We start from the raw sequence: 23,807 nt of genomic DNA, 5'->3' as shown, positions 1-23,807 counted from the left end.
ATTTGTCCAGCATGTCTCGTAACAAGTCGTTTATCAGGGACTGGAAAACCGCTGGGGCGTTGGTGAGCCCAAACGGAACCACCAAGTACTCGTAGTGTCCGCTCGGGGTGTTGAAAGCCGTCTTCCACTCGTCTCCCTCCCGGATGCGGATCAGGTGGTAGGCGTTGCAAAGATCCAGCTTTGTGAAGATGGTGGCACCCTGAAGGCTCTCAAAGGCGGAAGAAAGAAGAGGCAGAGGGTATCGGTTCTTCACAGTGATCTCGTTTATTCCCCGATAGTCGATACACGGGCGGAGCGGGCCCTCCTTCTTCTTCACGAAGAAAAACCCCGCTCCCGCAGGTGAAGAGGACGGCCGTATGATACCGGCTGCCAGGGACTCTCGGATGTATTCCTCCATAGCCCGGCGCTCAGGAGCGGACAGGGAGTTGACGCGTCCCTTGGGAGGGAAGGTGCCGGGCAACAGGTCGATGGCGCAATCGTAGGACCGGTGTGGAGGAAGAGAAGCGGCCCTGGTTTTACTAAAAACCTCCTTGAGTTCGTGATAAAATGCTGGGACATTGGAGATGTCGGGACTGTACCTGGGCGGGGCTCTGCCGAGTGGGCTGGTGGCCGCCTTCAGGCACAACCGATGGCAGCGTTCGCTCCACTGCCGAACAACCCCCAGCTCCCAGTCCAGCACCGGGTTGTGCTGCCGCAACCAAGGGTGCCCCAGTATGCTGCTGTCCTGGGAGGGAAAGAAGAAAAAAATGGATGGTCTTGTGGTGATTGCCGGAGAGCAGTAACTTAACTGGTTCCGTCACGAAAGCCACCTCGCCAATCAGACGGCCATCAATGGCACGCGCGGGAATGGACGGGCTCAGAGGGAGGAAGCCGATTCCCCACTGACGAGCCAGGACAATGTCCATGATGTTCCCCTCCGCGCCGGAATCCACCAAGGCCGCCACGTTCTGGTCGCCCGCCGCAAGCTGGACACGTGCCTGCAGCGTGAGCGTGCTGGGACTGGGAGAGCCGGTGCTGGTCGAGCTCACGCGGATCCCCCGACGCCGCGCGAGCTCCGGCCTTTAAACGGGCACCCCGCCACCCGATGACCCCCCTCCCCACAGTAAAAACACAAGCCCAGTGAGAGGCGTCGACGGTGCTCCTCCGAGGGAACCCGAGCCCCTCCCAGATCCATGGGCTCGGCGGCGGGTGATGTGGTTGACGGGTCCCCAGCAGACGGAGGAATGTGACCACGCGGGTTCCGCGGGGACCTCCTCTCCCGATCGCGCCGCCGTGTCCGGATCCGCCGGTCTACTCGGGCCGCCAAGTCCATCGTGCCCTTCAGGGTTCGCGGGCGATCGTAAGACACCAGTTCGTCTTTCATATACTCAGCGAGGCCGTTTAGGAATGTGCTAACGAGCGCCGGCGTGTTCCATCCGCTGCTGCCGGCCAACGTCTGGAACTTAAGGGCGTACTTCGCGACCGATCGGCTACCTTGACGCAGCGTCGCCAGTTCCTCGGCGGCGTCTTCGGCGGCGGATCCCAGGTCGAACAGGAAGAGCAATTCCTCCGCGAAGGCGTCGAAGGAATCGCAAGCTGGGGCCATCCTTTCATGTTCGGCCAGACCCCACAGCCGCGCCTCGCCCGTGAGGTGGGTTAGAACGAACCCGACCTTGGCTGATTCTGACGCAAACGTGACGGGCTGGAGGCTGAACATTATGCGACAGTTGGTCACGAATGCCCTCACGTGCTTGGGATCGCCGTTGAACTTCTCGATGTTGCCGAGGCGGGGCTCCGGGACGTCCACGAGCCTCCTGGCCTCGGCAGACGGGCGGTGCGGGGGTGCCGTGACAGCCGGGGACACAGCCACCGACAGTCTCTGGAGGGCTTGGGCCATCTCCTGCTGCTGTAGCTGTTGTTGCTGACCAACCTCGATCAGGTGCCGGATGTCGGCGGACAGGCTGCTGATGGCGGTCTCGGCTCGCTCCAGTCGGCTCAATGCCGTCTCGTCGTTCGCTGGCTGCATAGCGTTGGTCAGTCTGTACTGTTAAGGATCGGACAGTACAGCCAAGTGCGTAGCGACAGACTTTATTGGAGAAGGGGATGATGGGAATAGCTGGCGCTGGAGCGGCGATCGGGCTGGAGAGGACAAACGATTCTGCGGGGGTTTCAAATAGTCAAGCGAGTCAATATCTCCGGGACTGATGAGCGAAGCAGAATCAAGGGACAGACTGACACTCGGGTCTGCGCTGGCGGCGCTGATATAGCGCTGTCCATGAACCCGTGGCAGGTGACGGTGATTCCGCTGACAGGGGGGCGTGGTCCTGTCGCAGGTGGCACCAGCACGTGACACTATTGGCCAAACGCGGTCAACGCAACCTCCCTTTTTCGTTGGACTTTGGCAGAGACTAGCACAGCCACCGAACATCTCGACAATCGCACTTGGCGCTTGCCATACCTGTGTTTCCGCCACAATCACACAGCTAAAATTCGATCCTCCACCGGACCATTGAAACGACTAATTTTCACGTCGACGTTTTATGGGACTTCCTACTATTTTCTTCTCGTGACAGCCGACCAGCGTTGTTCTCGACAACCTGTCCTGTTTCACGTTCGCCCTCCTTGGGGCGTTTATTTCATTCTCACAAGACATGCCATTCACTCGTGCAATCGCCAAAACGTTTTGTTACTGTTCCCTTTTTATTTATTGCTTTTTATTTGTTTTGGGTTTTTTTTCTGTTTTTATTTTAGTTTTCTTTCGCTGTCTTTATTTGGGGCCACTCCCCCTTCAAAAGTCGCATTATGACGACTTTTGACTAGGAGAGAGTACTTTCCCTGGAGCCCGCCGTGGCCCCATCAGATCCGTTTAACTGCCCTCCGTGTGGGGGACAACGCTCCCTCCCCCCCTTTCCAAGAGCGAGCATGCTGCGGCGACTTTGAGTGCAAGCAACTCACCTCAATACAGGTCGTTGGCCGGCCGCTGGATGCTCGCGGAGAGAGCGGACGGGACGGTCCCCTGGAGAACACGAATCCTGTTCGTGACGCCAAAAATGTGGTATATGGTTTTAGTTGCTTCGCTGGTCACCAAAAAACACTCGGTGGTCGGTGGCTCTTTCCCGACGAATGAGCACTTCAGAGACCCACGGCTGATTGGGAAAAGATTTTATTCAACCGATGTCAGAGTGAAGTCTTTCCAAAAAGTTGAGTGGCCCAAGGCATGGATGTAAAAAAGCCCCCCAACCCCTGTCAGGCCCGTATCTTTTATACCTGGCAAGGAGCTGATGTCATGGCTTTGTGCACCAGCTGCGGTTTTCAATCTACTAGTTTACTTCAGTCCTAAAAAGGAGATCTTGACCAGCGCTGTTGGTGATGGACGACAACAGCCACTTTACCTTATTATAGGATTGCACACATTGCTGAAACTGAATTCTCCCTGACCAGCAAATATAGAATATAACCGTGTCACTGACGCCAGGTGGACATTCTAAATCCACCTACAGAAATAGAGAGGGAATTCCAAATTACACTTCAGTAGGCTCACTTGACATTTTTTTAACGGTTCGCGGAGGCGACCGGGACCAGCGGGAGGCCGTGAGCGCGCGCCGGGTAGCCGGAAATAGCTCCAAGACGAGCGGATTGGCTGTTTGTAAGCACCGCGGATGAGATCGCGGAGGCTCATTCGACTTCCAGCGGCCGGTGCACTCGCGCACGCCGCCCGGCACCGCCGAAAGGCCGTGCGCATGCGCCAAGTGGCCGAAAATGGCCCCGGCCCAGCGGTTCGGCACTTTACAAGCACCGCGGATGAAATCGCGGGGTCGCATTCGACTTCCATCGGCCGGTGCACTCGCGCACGACGCCCGGCACCGCCGAAAGTCCGTTCGCATGCGCCAAGTGGCCGAAAATAGCCCCGGCCCAGCGGTTCGGCACTTTACAAGCACCGCGGATGAGATCGTGGGGCCGCATTCGACTTCCAGCGGCCGGTGCACTCGCGCACGCCGCCCGGCACCGCCGAAAGGCCGTGCGCAGGCGCCAAGTGGCCGAAAATAGCCCCGGCCCAACGGTTCGGCACTTTACAAGCACCGCGGATGAGATCGCGGGGCCGCTTTCGACTTCCTGCGCGCACGGTGAGCGGCGCCGGTGACCGTCCGGCTCCACCTGGTACCTCGCACGGCTCTCATCTTCCCCCCGCACGGACTTCCGAGCGCTCGGGGAGACGCTCAGAAGCTGCCGGTGCCGCCGTGGCCGGGAATTGCCTCGCTATGCCTGACGCGGCGAGTAAAAACACCACCTCTCGCACACTCTCGCGTTGCTACACCTCCCGTGGCACTTTAAGCGGCCGAACGGCGGGAGTAACTCTAACTCTCTTAAGGTAGGCTCACTTGACATTTTTTTAACGGTTTGCGGAGGCGACCAGGACCACCGGGAGGCCGTGAGCGCGCGCCGGGTAGCCGGAAATAGCTCCAAGACGAGCGGATCGGCTGTTTGTAAGCACCGCGGATGAGATCGCGGAGGCTCATTCGACTTCCAGCGGCCAGTGCACACGCGCACTCCGCCCGGCACCGCCGAAGGGCTGTGCGCATTCGCCAAGTGGCCGAAAATGGCCCCGGCCCAGCGGTTCGGCACTTTACAAGCACCGCGGATGAGATCGCGGGGCCGCATTCGACTTCCTGCGGCCAGTGCACTGGCGCACGCCGCCCGGCACCGCCGAAAGGCCGTGCGCATGCGCCAAGTGGCCGAAAATAGCCCCGACCCAGCGGTTCGGCACTTTACAAGCACCGCGGATGAGATCGCGGGGCCGCATTCGACTTCCAGCGGCCGGTGCACTCGCGCACGCCGCCCGGCACCGCCGAAAGGCCGTGCGCATGCGCCAAGTGGCCGAAAATAGCCCCGGCCCAGCGGTTCGGCACTTTACAAGCACCGCGGATGAGATCGCGGGGCCGCTTTCGTCTTCCGGCGCGCACGGCGAGCGGCGCCGGTGACTGTCCGGCTCCACCTGGTACCTCGCACGGCTCTCATCTTCCCCCCGCACAGACTTCCGAGCGCTCGGGGAGACGCTCGGAAGCTGCCGGTGCCGCCGTGGCGTGGAATTGCCTCGCTGTGGCGGACGCGGCGAGTAAAAACACCACTTCTCGCACTTAGCGCACACTCTCGCGTTGCTACGCCTCCCGTGGCACTTTAAGCGGCCGATCGGCGGGAATAACTCTAACTCTCTTAAGGTAGGCTCACTTGACATTTTTTTTAACGGTTCGCGGAGGCGACCGGGACCACCGGGAGGCCGTGAGCGCGCGCCGGGTAGCCTGAAATAGCTCCAAGACGAGCGGATCGGCTGTTTGTAAGCACCGCGGATGAGATCGCGGAGGCTCATTCGACTTCCAGCGGCCAGTGCACTCGCGCACGCCGCCCGGCACCGCCGAAGGGCCGTGCGCATTCGCCAAGTGGCCGAAAATGGCCCCGGCCGAGGGGTTTGGCACTTTACAAGCACCGCGGATGAGATCGCGGGGCCGCATTCGACTTCCAGCGGCCGGTGCACTCGCGCACGCCGCCCGGCACCGCCGAAAGGCCGCGCGCATGCGCCAAGTGGCCGAAAATAGCCCCGGCCCAGCGGTTCGGCACTTTACAAGCACCGCGGATGAGATCGCGGGGCTGCATTCGACTTCCAGCGGCCGGTGCACTCGCGCACGCCGCCCGGCACCGCCGAAAGGCCATGCGCATGCGCCAAGTGGCCGAAAATAGCCCGGGCCCAGCGGTTCGGCACTTTACAAGCACCGCGGATGAGATCGCGGGGCCGCTTTTGTCTTCCGGCGCGCACGGCGAGCGGCGCCGGTTACCGTCCGGCTCCACCTGGTACCTCGCACGGCTCTCATCTTCCCCCCGCACGGACTTCCGAGCGCTCGGGGAGACGCTCAGAAGCTGCCGGTGCCGCCGTGGCGCGGAATTGCCTCGCTCTGGCGGACGCGGCGAGTAAAAACACCACCTCTCGGACTTGGCGCACACTCTCGCGTTGCTACGCCTCCCGTGGCACTTTAAGCGGCCGAATGGTGGGAGTAACTCTAACACTCTTAAGGTAGGCTCACTTCACATTTTTTTTAACGGTTCGCGGAGGCGACCGGGACCACCGGGAGGCCGTGAGCGCGCGCCGGGTAGCCGGAAATAGCTCCAAGACGAGCGGATCGGCTGTTTGTAAGCACCGCGGATGAGATCGCGGAGGCTCATTCGACTTCCAGCGGCCGGTGCACTTTCGCACGCCGCCCGGCACCGCCTAAAGGCCGTGCGCATGCGCCAAGTGGCCGAAAATGGCCCCGGCCCAGCGGTTCGGCACTTTACAAGCACCGCGGATGAGATCGCGGGGCCGCATTCGACTTCCAGCGGCCGGTGCACTCGCGCACGCCGCCCAGCACCGCCGAAAGGCCGTGCGCATGCGCCAAGTGGCCGAAAATAGCCCCGGCCCAGCGGTTCGGCACTTTACAAGCACTGCGGATGAGATCGTTGAGCCTCATTCGACTTCCAGCGGCCGGTGCACTCGCGCAGGCCGCCCGGCACCGCCGAAAGGCCGTGCGCATGCGCCAAGTGGCCGAAAATAGCCGCGGCCCAGGAATGAGGGAACCTGTTCAAATTTGCCACACTACCTGAGCAGACCCCCAGGAAGAAAGAAAAAAAAAAAGCTGGAGTCTAGGACTCACCGTTCTCAAAATGGGAGGGGGGCACAAATATTCACGGCTTGACATTTAATATAGCGTTCCTGTTACAATTTTTATCCCACCACCTTTCACTTTGCTTGGGACAAAAGGAGCCTTCAGAACTGAAATGTCTTCTCAATTATTCATTCAAATCAATTCACTCAAATCATTGTCGTTATGAAAGATTTGATCACAAAACGTGTGTGGCTTTTTCTTAAATGAACACGTTTGACATTGCTAGAGTGTCTTTTAATTATATTGCGCTGTCATTTTAAAGCAAATTAATAAATGCAACAATATTAATTTGCTTTGAAAATACCTGAGTAATAAAATGGATGGATGAATGATGATTACAATTAAGAATAAAGTCTCCTTTGTAATATATACTCCTTGTAGCATGTAACGGTACTCAAAAGGAGGAGTTTCTTTGCATCGAGGTTTATGCAAAGAGCTCACGTAATTATATCGTTGCTTTTTGGTGAAGTGAGTGAGTGTACCGTCTTTGTGACTGGTCTGTGAATGCACCCCGCTTCAATGGCAGAACGCGGATAAATTTAAAGACATCAAATGAGAATAATCCTTTATAAAAATTAAAATTGACTGACGCAAACGTGAATTCTTCATGTTTTTATTGAAAACAACACAGTGCTGACGCCGTACGACGCCGTACGGCATCGGTTTTTCGCTTTCCAAACAAGGCGTGCGCGCTCCCATGGCAGGGGGAACAAAATCTCACGGGGGAACCAAATCGAGCACAACACCGGCATAAAACACGCACTAATATTACGCACTGATAACTGTGTTTTTTGCACACAAGACGTCAGTAACCGTGGCCATGTCGCTTTGACTTTATGATGTTATCAGACAAAAGCAAGGGGTTAAGCAAAAGTGCCATTAAACTTAAGAATTTGACTTTCCAAAGAGCCCACATATTTAAATAAATCGTACCGATATCGCGTTTTGAAAATTTTTGCGGTCACAAGAAGCCACTGGTGCATTCTGGGACGTGTAGTATCTGCGGTGTGTATATTTCCGCGGTTGCCTTGGCAACAGAAGCAACCGGTATCTCGTCACCTCGTGCCAAATAGCCTCAATGAGACTGTTAAGGGAACCATTAAACGTGTGTTTCAACACCGTCTGCCTTGAAATTACCTCTTAATGAGTAGAAGCCAATTAATTGTTTCACGTTCACGAAGGGTCATCATAACATTGCAGCTCTCGTGGTGCATTCTGGGAGGTCTATTACCTGCTACCATCGATCGTTTTTAATTAAATTTAATCTTCAGGGTCCAATACAATTATTCCGTATATTTACTTATTAGTAACAAAACGATAATAATGATCAGTATTACAGTTTTCTCTGATGGTATTTTGGCGGGGATTTGAGGTCAGAGTTTAAAAGTCAAGGTTTTTGTCACTTGGGATGGTCGCCAACAGCATGAGCTTGCCACAGTCTGTATTAAGGTTGTTGTTGTTGTTTTTTAACCAATGTTAAGTTGCCAAATTGTAAAGCTAATCAGGTGGTAATTATTGTCTAGTATAGTGTATACAATGTAATTCTGTGCTCATAAAACTGTGAGGTATTGGCTCCCTATTCTAAAGAGCAGATTATGTGTTTCTACCCTAACGTTTTTGTACTGGAACTGACGCTAACGTAATAAAGTATCTCACAAAAGTGAGTACACCCCTCTCATTTCTGTAATGTTTTAATTATATCTTGTCATGGGACAACACTTAAGAAATTACACTTTGATACAATACTAAGTAGTCACTGTAGAGCTTGGATAGCAAAGAAAATGTATTGTTACTTCAAAGTAACTCATAATACAACAATGAATGTGTAAAATGCTGGCAACAAAAGTGAGTGCACCCAAACTTTGCTCATTCAAAGTTAAAACAACAACAACAACAACAACAATTAAAGCTTGTATTTTTTTCAAACAATAACACAAATGGAATGAAATGAATCCCTTGTGGATGTACATTTTTGTCTCAGAGTAAATGCAGTAAATTATGAAATTATGAGTCACTTTCAGGAGATTTTTATTGTGCTATTTGTCTTTTTATAGCAGATATAAAAACAACCAATGCTTGAAAATTGTGTTACTGTCTTGCTAAAAACAGGAATGAACCATCTGAGTCAGCATTAGATGAAATACTGTAATTAGCCAGTGTTTATGCACAAGTATTGTTCTGTTTCATCTTCCTGACTGAGTTCAAACGCTTGGTCCAATCTCCCAATGCCGTCAGCACTGACAAGGCGCTTTCCCATGTCTTCTGACCTTCATGCTCAGACTGCAAGAATTGGAACGGAAAGTCTTATCTTATCAGGGCTTGACGACTATTTTTATTTCGCTTTTTATGTTGTGCTAACACACTTTCAGAAGGATCCAGACACCAACTGACACTCCTTGTTTTTCCTCTCCCGCTTCCTCTTTTCCTGTTGGTCTGCTGGTGTCTTCAGTTTTAACACCAGTCCAATCCTCTATGAGAATTTATCAATCTGTCCTAAGAGTTTAGCAACAGAAGGATTAAGCATGGAGATTGAATGTGGCGTCAAGTGCAGGAACATGGTTCAAAAGAGTTTTCGGGGAAGTGACTTTGAGGGACTCATGAAGACAACGCAAAAGTATTACCATCCAATGAATACAGTCAAGAATCACTTGGTTTCCCTTTTGCCCTGGAGATTTGATACCAGCTAATTACGGGATGGTAGTGCCCAGGCCACTGCCACTCCGAGAAGGTCTGAAGTCCTGGCAGATGACGGCCAGCCTGTACACGTTCAAAATGACCACCAGGAAGTTCTTGATGGCGAAGAAGACCAGCATTTGGTGGAAGACGTCGAAGAAGGTCATGACAGTGAGTCGCACCATCAGGAAAGGGCCGTCCTGGATAAACAAGGCCTCCACAATACTCCAGATGTCCGTGCTGTGTTTGGTCAGAAGGGAAACCTCTCGTACATCCTGTTCCTTCACCGAGTCTGACTTGGAGTTCACCACTGTTGGAAACAAGCAAGAAAAGTGTTTTATATGTTAGCAGTTTTCGCCACCAGAGGGCAGTACAAATACAGCATAGTGCTTTCGTGGAATACTGTCATTGAGTCGGTCAAACTCATCTTTTATTAAATACAGCCAAACACTACTCAATTAACTTAACATGCCCATTTGGTTTTTGGAATGTAGGAGGGAACAGGAGAACCAGACTAAAATCCACACTGGTAGAAAGAGAACTCCACAGAAGGAAGGCCGTGTCCCGGATTTCAACCCACAACCTCTGAACTAAGAGGCGGATGGACAGCACCTCAAGTGAGTGAGCGTTTTTACTCTACATCATCAAATTGTTTATTTTGATGCTTTAAAGTTTACATTGGGTACATCCAACCTTGAGTTTACTCACTTGATATCAAATATGTCAGGCAGGGGACAAGGCGAAGGACTCGGATGCAGAGTCGTATCTATCTGGGATTTATTCCAGCAAGCACTCAGAGCAAAAGTACAAAACAAAGCGCCTCTTGCGAGGGAAAACACGGGGCAAAAAGTACAAACAAAAGGCGTCGCACTGTGGCGAGTCAAAAGGCTAAAAGTACAAATCAAAACGCCTCTTTCGAGGGAAAACGTGTAGCAAAAGGTACCAACAAAAGGAGTCGCACTGGAACGAGACAAAAAGGCGCTGGAGACCCAGGCACAACCAAAAGCGTCGCTCGGCGGCGAGACAAAAAGGAGAGTTCTTTCAGAGAGTTCGGACATCAAGGAATCGCTGGTGGTCGGGACGAGGCTAGACACACTGGCACAAGACAAGGGGAAGACACGGACTAAATACACACAAACGGGCGGGGACACAGGTGATGACAATTAGTATCGATTACGCGGGTGCACACAATCGGGATCAGGGAAGACAAGACAACCAACACCGAGGAAGGAAACACGAACTGAAACGGAAGGAATGACAAAATAAAACCGGAAGTAAAGTTACGACAATTGACGAGACAAAAAACTGAAAAAATAAACGCGACCGCATGACAGAACCCCCCCCCTAGGGCCGGATCCCAGACGGCCCAGGAGCCCCAGGGTGAGCCGCATAGAAGTCCTCAAAAAGTCCCGGGTCCAAAATATAACTAGGCGGCACCCATTGCCGCTCCTCCGGTCCATAACCCTCCCAGTCCACCAGGTACTGCCAGCCCCAGCCTCTTCTGCGCACATCCAATAGTTCTTTGACGGTGTAGGCCGTCCCACCGTCCACAGTCCGCGGAGGCGGAGGGGGCGCCGGATCCGGCACCAACGGGCTGTCCACCACCGGCTTGACCTTCCCAACGTGAAAGGTGGGGTGGACTGCAAGGGACCTGGGCAAGCGTAGACGCACCGCGGCCGGGTGCACGACCTTGGCGATGGGGAACGGTCCCACGAAGCGAGGCGCCAGTTTCCTGGAGTCCCCCCGGTGGGGAAGATCCTTGGTGGATAGCCAGACACGTTGACCTCTCTGGTACACGGGCGCCGGACGTCTCCTCCGGTCAGCCATCCGCTTTACCCGGTCCCCCTGTCGGACCAGCGTGGCCCGAGCCGCCGACCAGACGCGATGACAGCGGCGCACCAAGGCGTGGGCCGAAGACACCGTCACCTCCGGCTCACTGTCAGGGAAGACAGGGGGCTGGTAGCCAAACACACACTTGAAGGGGGACATACCTGTAGCCGTGGTGGGCAGGGAGTTGTGGGCATACTCCACCCAGGAGAGGTTCTTGCTCCACGAGGAGGGGTTCTGGGAGACCAGGCAGCGGAGACTTGTCTCCAACTGTTGATTAATACGTTCTGTCTGTCCGTTTGCCTCCGGGTGATAGCCTGACGTGAGACTCACGGTTGCCCCTATGAGCTTGCAAAACTCCCGCCAAAACCTGGATACGAATTGGGGCCCTCTATCGGAAACTATGTCTTTCGGGAACCCATGAACCCGGAATATGTGGTCCATCATCACGGTGGCCGTTCGTTTAGCGGACGGGAGCTTGGGCAAGGCGATAAAATGAGCCATCTTTGAAAATCTATCCACCACTGTGAGTATGGTGGTTCGCCCATGCGAGGTCGGAAGCCCGGTGACGAAGTCCATAGATATCTCCGCCCACGGGCGCGAAGGAATGGGTAGGGGATGCAGCAACCCCATGCGGGCGCCGTGGGCGTTCTTATTCCGGGCGCAGACGGGACAGGCGGCAACGTATTCCTTGACGTCTGCCCTCATGGAGGGCCACCAGAATCGCTGCTGGATTACGAACAGCGTTCGGCGCATGCCCGGATGGCAGGAGAGTCTGGAGGTGTGAGCCCAATGGATGACTTGGGATCGTAATTGAGCAGGGACAAATAGTCGGTTCTCAGGGCAACCACTAGGGGGTGGTTCGTTACCATTGGCCTGCTGTACCCGGCCTTCGATAGGCCAGGTCACGGCTCTAACCAGGCAATGAGAAGGCAGGATAGTCTCAGGCTTCTTAATTTCTGGGTCCGAGTTGAAAACACGGGAGAGGGCGTCAGGCTTGGTGTTCTTGGTTCCCGGTCTGTAGGACAAAGTGAAGTTAAAACGATTGAAAAAAAGTGACCAGCGGGCTTGGCGTGAATTCAGTCTCTTAGCTGACTTAATGTATTCTAAATTTTTGTGGTCTGTCCAGACCAAAAAAGGCTGCTGTGCTCCCTCTAACCAATGTCTCCATTCTTCTAATGCCAGCTTGACTGCCAACAGTTCGCGATCCCCCACGTCATAATTCTGTTCGGCGGGCGTCAGCCGTCGAGACAGGAACGCGCACGGATGGAGCTTGTTGTCGCTCTTGGCCCTCTGCGAAAGGATGGCACCTACTCCTTGATTGGAGGCGTCCACCTCCACCACAAACTGCCGCGACGGATCAGGGAGCGTGAGGATGGGAGCGGTGCTGAAACGGTTCTTTAGCTCCTGGAAGGCCGCCTCCGCCTCTGCTGACCAGCGGAAGGGGACTTTAGGAGACGTGAGCGCGTGCAAGGGAGCCGCTGTGGCACTGAAGCCCTTAATGAATCGCCGATAAAAATTGGCAAAGCCCAGGAATTGTTGCACCTTCTTGCGTGAGTCAGGGGTAGGCCATTCCGTTACCGCGCTTACTTTCGCCGGGTCCATCTCTACTTTGCCCGGGGCTACGATGAAGCCGAGAAAAGAAACGGTGCTCTTGTGAAATTCACTCTTCTCGGCCTTTACGTATAGTTGGTGTTCCAGGAGTCGTTGCAACACCGTCTCGACGTGAACCCTATGGGTCTTCAGATCTGGGGAGTAAATCAAAATATCGTCCAAATATACGTACGCAAACCGGTCCAAACAGTCTCTCAAAACATCGTTTATCATGGCCTGAAACACAGCGGGAGCATTGGTGAGGCCAAATGGCATGACGCGGTATTCAAAATGTCCTCGATGCGTGTTGAACCCTGTCTTCCATTCGTCCCCTTCCCGGATGCGCACCAGATGGTAGGCGTTGCGCAGATCTAACTTGGTGAACACCCGGGCTTGCTGTAATTGGTCGAACACGGTCGACATCAGTGGGAGCGGATACCGATTCTTGATGGTGATCTGATTGAGGGGACTATAATCAATGCAGGGACGTAGGGTGCCGTCCTTCTTGCCCACGAAAAAGAACCCCGCCCCCGCAGGCGACGACGACGGTCGAATCAGCCCTGCTTGCAAGGAGGAGTCTATATATTCATTCAAGGCTTGCTTCTCAGGTCCCGAGAGAGAATACAGCCTCCCCTTGGGTATCGTTGATCCCGGCAGCAGGTCAATGGCGCAATCATACGGACGGTGGGGAGGCAGAGAGGTAGCCTTGGCCTTGCTGAATACCTCGGCCCATTGGTGGTAACACGCAGGGACCCCGGTTAAGTCTGGGGTTGGCGCGTCTGGAGCGGAAGGCACAGGGCGCGGGTTAGACTTGATACAGGAATCATGACAGTCGGACCCCCATCCCGTTATTTCCCCTGATCCCCAGTCTATAGCGGGGTTGTGGCGTTGAAGCCATGGATACCCGAGAACGAGAGGGTTCATTGGTGAGGTCACGACATGTAGACGTATGTTCTCCTGGTGGAGGCCAATTGACAACGAGACTGGTTCGGTTATGTGAGTTATCTCAAAGAGTGCCTGTCCATTGAGTGCCTTAGCTTTCACGGGAGTGTTCAGTAGCTCAGTCTTTACCCCGCACCGGCGAGCAAATGCCCAGTCTATCAAGCTTTCGTCTGCTCCTGAGTCTATTAATACTTCGAGTTCTATCTCTCTTCCCGACTGGGTGATCCTGCCCTTGGGAAGCACTCGCCCCGGGGACAGAGCCGCCGAGAAGGCGCTTACCTTCAGGGTCCTCCTCACTGGACAGGAGAGAAGGAGGTGTCCGAGCTCGCCGCAGTAGTAGCATCTTCCCTCTCGGCGCCGCCGTAACTTCTCCTCCTCTGTTAACTTGGCTCTGCCCAACTGCATCGGTTCTGGCTCCTGGCGCTGCCGATCCCCGTACGGCCTGGAGTGGTGAGCGTCAGGGCCGGCTACTGGAACGAAGGCGGGAGCGTTGCTGCGTCGGTGCTTTCTCCACTCTTGCAGCCGGTTGTCAGTGCGGATAGCCAGAGCGATGAGGGCGTCGAGGTCGGTGGGAAGATCTAAGGGGATTAGCTGATCTTGGATGGGTCCTGACAGGCCCCGGAGGAAGATGTCATATAGTGCCGCCGCATTCCACCCGCTCGCCGCGGCCAGCGTGCGGAACCGGATGGCGTAGTCTCCGACGGTGTCTTGTCCCTGGTCTATCTGACAGAGTTGGCGAGCCTTGTCTCGGTCAGCGGAAATGGGATCGAACACCGTTCGCAGGGCCTGGATGAAAGCGGGGAGAGAGTGACAGGAGATGGAATCCCTGGCCCATTCCGCGGTGGCCCATGTGCGGGCCCTTCCCGTCAGGTAGGATACCATGTAGGCCACCTTGGAGCGCTCGGTGGGGAATTCTGCTGGGGAACTCTCAAAGTTCATCTCGCATTCTGTAATAAAAGCCCGGCTAAGGCCGGGTTCTCCGGAGTAGCGCTCTGGAGGAGCCAGTCTGGCACTGCCAGTCATGGGACCTCTTGCAAGGGAAGGAACGGGGGAAGCGACGGGTGTACTGGAGGTCGCTGCTGGTCCCGCGTTCAAGAGCGAGAGCACTTCCTGCATTTGCTGACCCAGCTTTGCTACTTGGGTGGCGACCGCTCCTCTGAAATTTTCTTGATTCCTAGCGAGTCCTCGATCTCTTCTCCCAAGTCGCCCACCTCCCTCTGGTGCTGGGCGAGCAGTGAGGCATGGGAGCGCACTGTGGCGCACAGGTGCTCCGACTCTGCCGAGTCCATGTCTGGCCAGTGTGTACTGTCAGGCAGGGGACAAGGCGAAGGACTCGGATGCAGAGTCGTATCTATCTGGGATTTATTCCAGCAAGCACTCAGAGCAAAAGTACAAAACAAAGCGCCTCTTGCGAGGGAAAACACGGGGCAAAAAGTACAAACAAAAGGCGTCGCACTGTGGCGAGTCAAAAGGCTAAAAGTACAAATCAAAACGCCTCTTTCGAGGGAAAACGTGTAGCAAAAGGTACCAACAAAAGGAGTCGCACTGGAACGAGACAAAAAGGCGCTGGAGACCCAGGCACAACCAAAAGCGTCGCTCGGCGGCGAGACAAAAAGGAGAGTTCTTTCAGAGAGTTCGGACATCAAGGAATCGCTGGTGGTCGGGACGAGGCTAGACACACTGGCACAAGACAAGGGGAAGACACGGACTAAATACACACAAACGGGCGGGGACACAGGTGATGACAATTAGTATCGATTACGCGGGTGCACACAATCGGGATCAGGGAAGACAAGACAACCAACACCGAGGAAGGAAACACGAACTGAAACGGAAGGAATGACAAAATAAAACCGGAAGTAAAGTTACGACAATTGACGAGACAAAAAACTGAAAAAATAAACGCGACCGCATGACAAAATAAGCATCAGATTTTATTCCCAATTCAAAAGAGGCCAGATTCTGATCTGAAGATATGAGCCCAGGAGCTTTTTTTTTTCCTGTTAATGGCCTCATGAAACTCATAAGTGCCTTTTTAATGGTTGCTAGCTCGAACAACACTTATGTTGAAATCATTAAAGTGTAAATATCCAGCTTATCCATTATAACCACTTTGCAAATTCGCTCATGAAAACGCCACCCAGCTGGTATGAAGAGGGAATTTTCATAAACTTAACTATTTGCTATGCATTCAAAGATGAAGCGCCGAAGCGTGTTCATAAACATGTTGCACATACGTATACAACATTTTCTGCGTTTACAAGCTGTACAAACACAAAAGCCGCACCCTAACAAGTAGGACACGAGATAAACAACACAAAGAGCAGCAGTGAGTGTTTCATTTAAGAGCTCTAAAGCGCCACATGAATATTAGGATCAAAGCTCCCTTGAATGCGCATTAATAAAAGCATCTTAGATCATGACAATGTTTAACTTTACTATGTGTTTCATGACATTTGGCTGCTTTTGATCATGATCTACTTTTCATTCGAAAAGGGGAAGTCAGCTCCAAATTTTCTGTGTCGTAGAATGTTCTGTGCGGCCCACCTAGTCAAAACACAGTGTTCTGATGAATGCTTCGTTTGTGGAATATGAATTAAAGTTTTCTAAAGCTTAGCCCTGATTGGTTGAGACTTGACACCGGCAACTGTGATGTCATTTTCACTCGACAGCAGGTGGCAAAATGGCCAATTACAATGGCGGTTCTGCATTATTAACAGCAAGTCAAGATGAATTTCCCTCTGTTTTGTTTTTTTCAAAAAATCACCTGTCTCTGTGTCTTTTCTTTTTATGTGATGAGTATGTAGCTAAACAACCATAAATGTTTTGCATTCGGACTCAGCGCTAGGGATAAAATGAGCGCTGGTTTTCAACTTTTTCCTTATGTCATCAGCGGTGGGGGCGGTGACCACAGGTCCTTGGTGCAAACATTCAACTGCCACTTTACGGCAAGGTGCCAAAAAACACTAGTCGTGCGCCACTTGGTAGACAGAGGCACATACAGTGACGTACGGGTGTTAAATTGGTGACCTCATGACTGAGCTCTGGTTTGGTTCTCTGCCAGTGAAAAACCAAACTGCTCTTTGAAGATCTGCAAGTTGACTCAAACCCGAGACTGGCATCAACTGCAGTGCCCACCCGACACAGGCACCAGCTCAATGTGGAAGGAGTGTCGTTGTCTGTGTCATTCGTACGACATTTTTGTTGTTATTTACTCACCAGCCAAATGTAAAGGAAACTGCAACATGCTCCACGTCCATACAGCTAAGATGATATAGACCAACTGAGGACTGTTCTCTCTGAAAAAGACAACATACAGCGAGAAATGTGTCTTTTGGTCTGTCTGGTTGTCATTTTCAATTGTACTGATAAGCGGCAAAACACCAGCGTAGGTCGGCTGAGCAAACATGATAAGAGCCACCCACTTGACATCTGACAGCGTCTCACTCGTGAATTCGAGGATGTCCGCCGCCGTTCCGACGAAGATCAGAAGGAGCTGAGAGAGTTCGTCCCTGGTGACGCCGCCCCCCAGGGGCAGGAGCCACTTTCCCACGATGAGGAGAATGAGCAGGATCTGATGAAGAGCGAGGATCCACTCATTGGAGCACAACGCCTGGTTGATGTTCTGAAAAAGCCAGAATTGATAAGAGGGAAAAAAAAGAGGTTATTTCTTCGTTAATGGACATCTGGATGTGTTTACGCTTGGCTCGGACTGTTGTAGCATGCAGCTAACTGGGTTCATGCGCTGTTACGAGACTCTGCTGGATGTTATTGAAGCCTACCCCCACCCTGAAAAGAAAAAGGGACCAAACATATGGTTTCTTTTTGGGGATCAAAGCTTTCTGAGGTGTATCCATGACTCACGGGGTACATGGGTGTAGTGGCAATCTCGCAATTGCTCCAGTATTTACTTTTAAAATGTTCCCGTGTTGCAGTATCAGTTTTATTATCTAGGCTAATAAAACAAAAGCGGATACATTTATCTGACAGGATTGTTTTCTTTGTGGAGTTCTCCAGGGATCGCTTCTAAGACCACACAAAATTTGGATTTTTGTCTTCAGATACAGTACAAGAAATCTTTTGTTTAACAGCATGCTCTGGTGTATAATATTGCACTTTCTGTCCACTAGTGGCTTAATTGCGGCATTCAACTTTTCCTGACTTTTCCCAACGGATTCCGGCCAGTGCTCTTGAGAAGGCTCTTTGTCTCACCCCTTCCAACAGTCGGTTGCGCCTGCGACTTTGAGACGTCTGCTGCTGCATGCATTACGTCAACACTCGCATCTTTGTGCAATGTTCCTCGTGTGTTTATTCTCTCCACACTGCGAACCCAATTTGTCTGACATTCTAAAACTTCAATGCTCCTCGATCTCGTGTCAAGTCAGTGACTATGTAATTAGCTAAAGATTTAGCTGTATTTTTTTTTTCTTTCGACTCAGGACTGATGATGTGTCAGCATGTTGTTGACTGTCTGTGTTAGTCTGACACAAAGTTGGGGGTGGCAGTGGCTCAGTCGGGAAGGTCTTGGCTCAAAGAACTTGGCTTCGGGACCAAAAGGTGGCTGCTTCTGCACTCTTAGTCCAGCATTGTGCTTTTATGGGTCAAGAGACTTGAGTCTTTTGAAACTTCACTTTACCAGCTTGTAAACATACACATCTCTTTGTTCCTTTATTTCTGATGGTGTAACATGCGGCAAATTGAAATCCACAGTATATGGTCAGTTTGGTTAACAAAATGCCTAAATTCCAAATGATTCAAAAAGTGAATGGGTGCACATAACTTTTTGGGGAACACGATATAGACTCATGACACCAATCATGTGCTAAAGAGTCTCATGATAAATTGGCTGTATTTTGGGCTACCGTCACTCCTCTGCATCCTGACATTGCTGAGTAGTTTCCCCCCCCAAATAATCTTGACTGTGTCACTCATTGCACAGCACAACTCTGCAGGCTAATAAAACACGATTGTGAAGTCCTCTTTACCTCAAGGTAGTTCTGGTACGTGAGGTTTTCCCCCTTGGTCTCGTTCAGGGTGATCACTTGTTTCACGTTCTCCCACGAGTCAAGCTTCTTGCACTGCGACAGGGCATATTCTCCATTAAGACCTTCCTTAAGTACATCTTGTAGCAAATACAGTTAGCAGCACTTTTATCGGCATTGCACTTAGAAACCTAAAAGTAGTCAAAGATTCAATTAAAATACTACAAGATATTTTATCCCGTCTGAAAGCTGATGTCAAACAAAGTAATTTGTGATAATTGTGAGATCTCCACCTGAGGGTCGCCGGCTTTGTCCTGCTGGTAGTGGAGCTCCAGGATCCAAATGGAGGGGATGATACTGATGAGAAAGAGAAAGATGGGAGGGGAAAACCTGAAAGAGAGCGTGCAAAAACTCCATGAGAAGGCACAGCGGGAACAGATGATGTCATGCAAATAAACCTTCAGCCACCATTTGAGATCCTTTCAAAGTTGCTTTCTTAGGATTTGTTGCAGATACAGTCAAGCAAATTCAAGGTCTCCTTCGGTGTTCCTGAGGATCAAAATAAAGCGTTTTGTTCATCCTGTCTTGGAATAGCGCAGGAGAAATTGCTACAGGAAAAAGTCCTTCAAGTTCTCTTCTCCTGTTTCTAATATTTTGCTTTCCTCATTCAGCTACAAGAGGCTTTTAATGTCAATCATAAGAAAGAAGTGTCTATTTTTGGCATCCAAATATTTCATCTCTTACTTTTTGGGTATGTTTACTGAACAAATAGACTGAGTTCCTGCAAGGCTTCTTCCTGCATATATGTGGATGTCAGAGGAAGTCACAGCAGCTTGAAAAGTGGTTTGTTCCACCCAATCCCTTCCGTAGAGCTTCTACGCCATCCTAATGAGTCGCCTTGCCCCAGAAATTAGAAGGCTTACATACATCCAATCCATTTCTCTTCTGCTGTGGCGCAACTGATTTGAAGCTTTACATTTCTCAAAAGTGTTATGCTTGTCTTTCATAAATGTGGGAGCGAAATTTCTTCATAAAAATGTACAAAACTGAAATGTATCTCGGCTGGCCAGGAACTCTGATCCTAGAAAAGCTCCCGGCCTAATTTCATATTTTAAAATAAACATCCGTGTTCATGTCCTGTTTCTCAACATCATGCTTTCATACATTGATAGCCTCACCCCCCCACCCCCACCCATTTCAGGACGGGGGGGACCACCCTGTCCTCATTGTCCCGTTAAACAATAGCAGCAGCCTGACAGAAGATTGAAGTGGGAATAGAAAAAGTGCCTCGAATGCGCTTCTTTTTTACCATTTGTAATCTTGACCTTTCCTCCTCTTCAGCGCGACGATCATCTCCAGCAGCAGCGGCACGAAGAGCAGCGTGAGCAGCCAGAAAATGTTGTCCCCCTTCACCCACGTCACCCGCCACACACCCGCCAGCGACACGAAGAGAAAGAGCGCCCTGGTCACAATGGCGCACGTAAACTTCAACACGCTCAGCATCATCTTTTTCCTTTCCCCCTCCTCGAGCCGGTACAGTGCACACTCCTGACTGACAAACTCGACATGCACGATGAAGTTTGTGGCACTCGCCCACACGCAAAAAAAGAAAAGAAAAGTGGGCTCAAAGCTGAAGCTCCACCCCGAGTGGGAGTGGGAATGGGGGCTGCTGCATGCGCTTTAGAATAAAAGCTTGCCGAGTTGATGTTGAGGATTTATTCATAGATGGCAGTTTAGGGACTCCGTTTGCTCAAGGGTGGCGTCCACAAGATGGCGCCAAAGATTCCTGCATGCTACTGTAAATGATGCAGCAGCAACTGTAATGCTGAGTCAGTCATCACTATGATGGATCATTTAAATGCTGAAGGGTTCCACAAGATGTCATCAATGCTACTACGCGGCCACACTCTAACCAGATGCACGACAAAAAAATGCAACTTTAAATATAGACAAAATACATGCATGTGTGCTGTCATATTTTTCACACAGCTACCTTCAGGAATAATTGAAATAGAATAATGTGAATATTGGTTGCCAAGTATTTTACACCAAGTGCCACCGAAAGAATACTTTGCTACCAACATCATGACCAGCATTAAAATACAGTGACGTAGTAGGCTTGTGTTAATAGTAGTAGCAGGCTGTCTCATTTCTAAATAGTGCGTATTTAATATTATTGAAAGCCATCGTAACATTTAGCACAATTTTAATTTATACACTGTACTGTAGGGAAAACACATTACATTATGCTCAAGGGTTATTTAGGCAGTAACTCTTGTGCATACCACTAGAGGGAGCCAGCGTGGTTGTCTCAGTTTATACCGTACAGCATGAAAATGACCTGCTTCTACTGCGTGTTGTTACGTGTGCCTGTATTTTCAAATAATATTCTCGTTTAGTTTGCATGAACCAATCAGCCCTTACATTGTCTCAGCAGTCACATTAAAACCTTATGAGTCGTTTTAATCACATATATCATTATCTCGTTTGTGCAAGAAGTCACTCGCTACGCAAAGTCCACCCAGGGGCGCACAAGGCACAATGCTCATGCTGACTTGTATTGAAATAAGCAGGCCCAGCCAGGCTGCCAATGGTGGTGAGGGGAAGCCACAGGCCGGCCCGTGACCTCGGAGGGCAGGCAGACTTTTCCTGTCTTTGTTCCAATATGTCCATCATCATCATGCTAATTTATGTTTTTCTCTCTGTTCTGTCCTACGTAAGTACAAAAAGAGGCGGTGGCAACAATAGTGGAAAAAAGTTCAGTTTCTGTGTGACGAGGCGGATGTTGATGTACTGTCTTGTTGTCCCAACAGGGGGTGCTCCACACCACGCAATGAAGTGGCGTAACCTCCCACGGATGTTCCAGACAAAAAAAGCTCAGGTTCCAAGTGGATCGATCCCAAGTGCCTGTTTATTTTGGGTGAGCACAAGTCACATTTTCCAAAAAGATGCCTTCTTTCTTTCTGTCTTTCTTGAACATGAGGGACAGCCACACCAACTACTTTTCAATGAGTGTTTTGACTTTTTTTTTTCTTAATAGTTGCTGGGGTCAGAAGTGAAGCAGGTGCCCCAATAAGCGTGCACGCATTCCCCATGCGCTTGTTCCCAAAATGCCGGGCCGGGTGCATGCAGTCACACATGTCAGGCATTTGCATTGTGAGAAATTGCACTCGAAATGGGTAACACATGACTCACTCTCTCTCTCTCTCTTTCTTTTTTTCTCGTCTCAGTGTCGACAGCTGCAAGCGGCCAAGCGCTTATTAGACAAATATGATTCAGAGCAGCCAGGCGGCGAGGCTCATCAAAGCTTTCCCCGTGTGGAATCTCTGACAATAATGAGATTTGCTGTAAAACAATATTGCGTTACCTTCATTTTCCTTTCTATCGTTCCCGACCTTAAAGCTGGAAAACCGCTGCGAATTCTGCATTAGCAATCAAAACAAGAGGCTATTATGCGGCACTGAGCTTCACCCCCCCCCCCCCTTCCTAAACTCCCCCCACCTCCTCCTCTTAGCTCATGTTGCCTGTGCAGTAAACAGCCCACAGATGTTTTACATTGATATGAACAAGTTTTCATTTGTACCCGGCAGAAGAAGCGCAGGGATTAACCTCGTCGCGCACGCCAATTTGGTCCCAAACAGCGAGCGACTTTTTGCATAAGGTCATTTTAGTTGTCTCTGAGTAAACCTGCCGTCGCCATAGCAACCCGAGTGATGACTAAATTGCCTTATAAAAGGAGATAAATCGTTAATGTGCAGAGGAGATTACTTCCGCGATGCAGCCACTGAGTCATATTTGAAAAAAAAAAGGATCTTTTTGATTCTCGCTCATTTCAACAATTCATTGTGACGTCTTTATGTGGCAGATATGTTTTTGCTTTTCTCCTCTTTTCCCTTCATCTTCACAATCCAGGTTCCAACCAGTGTTGAATTTTTAGGGTTTCGTGTTAGGACTAGGCCTTATTGTGTCTTCAGTATATGAAAAAAAAAACCCAACATTTTTATTAATCTGTCCGACCCACTAAGCGTCTTTTATTGATGTTTCATTTGCTGCTCCTTTTTTTTCAACAGACCAACCCCGCAAATCTATCAAAATAGAACAGCACAATAAAAGCAGGCTTGTTAGCAATGTATGAGCCTGAGGTAGGAGTCCCATGTGTGGTTGCATTTAAAGGCCGCTACTTTCACATTCACTTGGCAGGGGTTGAAGCTCCCTTTCCTCTTTCAAAATTCCCATACAACCCCCCCACCCCCGGCGCATTTTGTCGTCAATATCCGCAGAGATTTTCTACGCGTGACACGTGGAAAACGCTGGCGATAAGAACTGGAATGGTGCCATTAATTTAAGCAAGGGGGGACCTCATTATGGAGGCCGCCATTCAATTTGATGAAACCTCATTGATTAAGCTGCTATGATGGCAGTGAGGGAAATCAAGAGCAGATAACGCAAAAAGGACGCACGCTCGGCGAGAATAGCAACATTGTTGTCCCACATATTTTACTACCCTCGTCTTCAACCACTGCTGCCAACTAACAAGTTGTTAGCCTAATAGTGCAAATGCCCAAGTCATTTATCCATCTATTCACCTACCTATCTGTCCATCAATTTGTCTATCCACCTTTGTATATAATCTGCCTGCCTAATTTGTCTGTCTGTCTGATCCACTCCTGCAAGTTACGTCAAATGGGATGAAAAAAAACAACAACGTGTTGCATAATCCACATTGCCAGTGGCATGTATGTGCGTGTGTGCGCGCACATCTAAGCGTGCGTGTAAATGACTTGTAAAGAAATGGCGCTGCCCCGTGGACACAGTAGTTAGCGCACGAATAAACATCAGCCAATACAGCATCCCGACTGATAAACATAATGTTCTCTCTTTATATAGATACCTATATAGATACATATATAGATCGGAGATTAAACACGAGAAATTAATAATAACAACCTCGTATATTTGTATGGATGGACGGATCGGACTGGGAAATAGGTCTGATAAATTTTCATACGAGTTTTATTAGTCACCCAGGAGGTTGTTTAAGGTTTTCTGACTGACACAAATTGCTGTAAACATAAAGCTTTTATTTCCTGCTAGGACAATTAAATCAAACTGGTTGCAT

General features: G+C 50.7%; 1 protein-coding gene across 1 annotated transcript; it reads right to left on the bottom strand.

Annotated features, from left to right (window-relative positions):
* Positions 1-8,675: 8,675 nt before the first annotated feature.
* On the bottom strand, positions 8,676-20,194 carry LOC125978673 (transmembrane protein 26). Its single transcript, XM_049736231.1, has 6 exons — positions 19,998-20,194; positions 18,982-19,078; positions 18,692-18,784; positions 17,132-17,331; positions 16,926-17,005; positions 8,676-9,654 (listed from the first exon to the last, which is right to left on the bottom strand). Exons 1-6 carry the CDS (start codon positions 20,192-20,194, stop codon positions 9,359-9,361), a joined length of 963 nt encoding a protein of 320 aa, XP_049592188.1. The 3' UTR covers positions 8,676-9,358.
* Between the last annotated feature and the right edge of the window lie 3,613 nt (positions 20,195-23,807).

The sequence above is a fragment of the Syngnathus scovelli genome, chromosome 12 (assembly GCF_024217435.2).
Source record: "Syngnathus scovelli strain Florida chromosome 12, RoL_Ssco_1.2, whole genome shotgun sequence".
In the NCBI taxonomy this organism is placed as follows: domain Eukaryota; kingdom Metazoa; phylum Chordata; class Actinopteri; order Syngnathiformes; family Syngnathidae; genus Syngnathus; species Syngnathus scovelli.
Note: the sequence above shows the minus strand (reverse complement) of the source record. Positions and strands in the feature narration are given on the sequence as shown.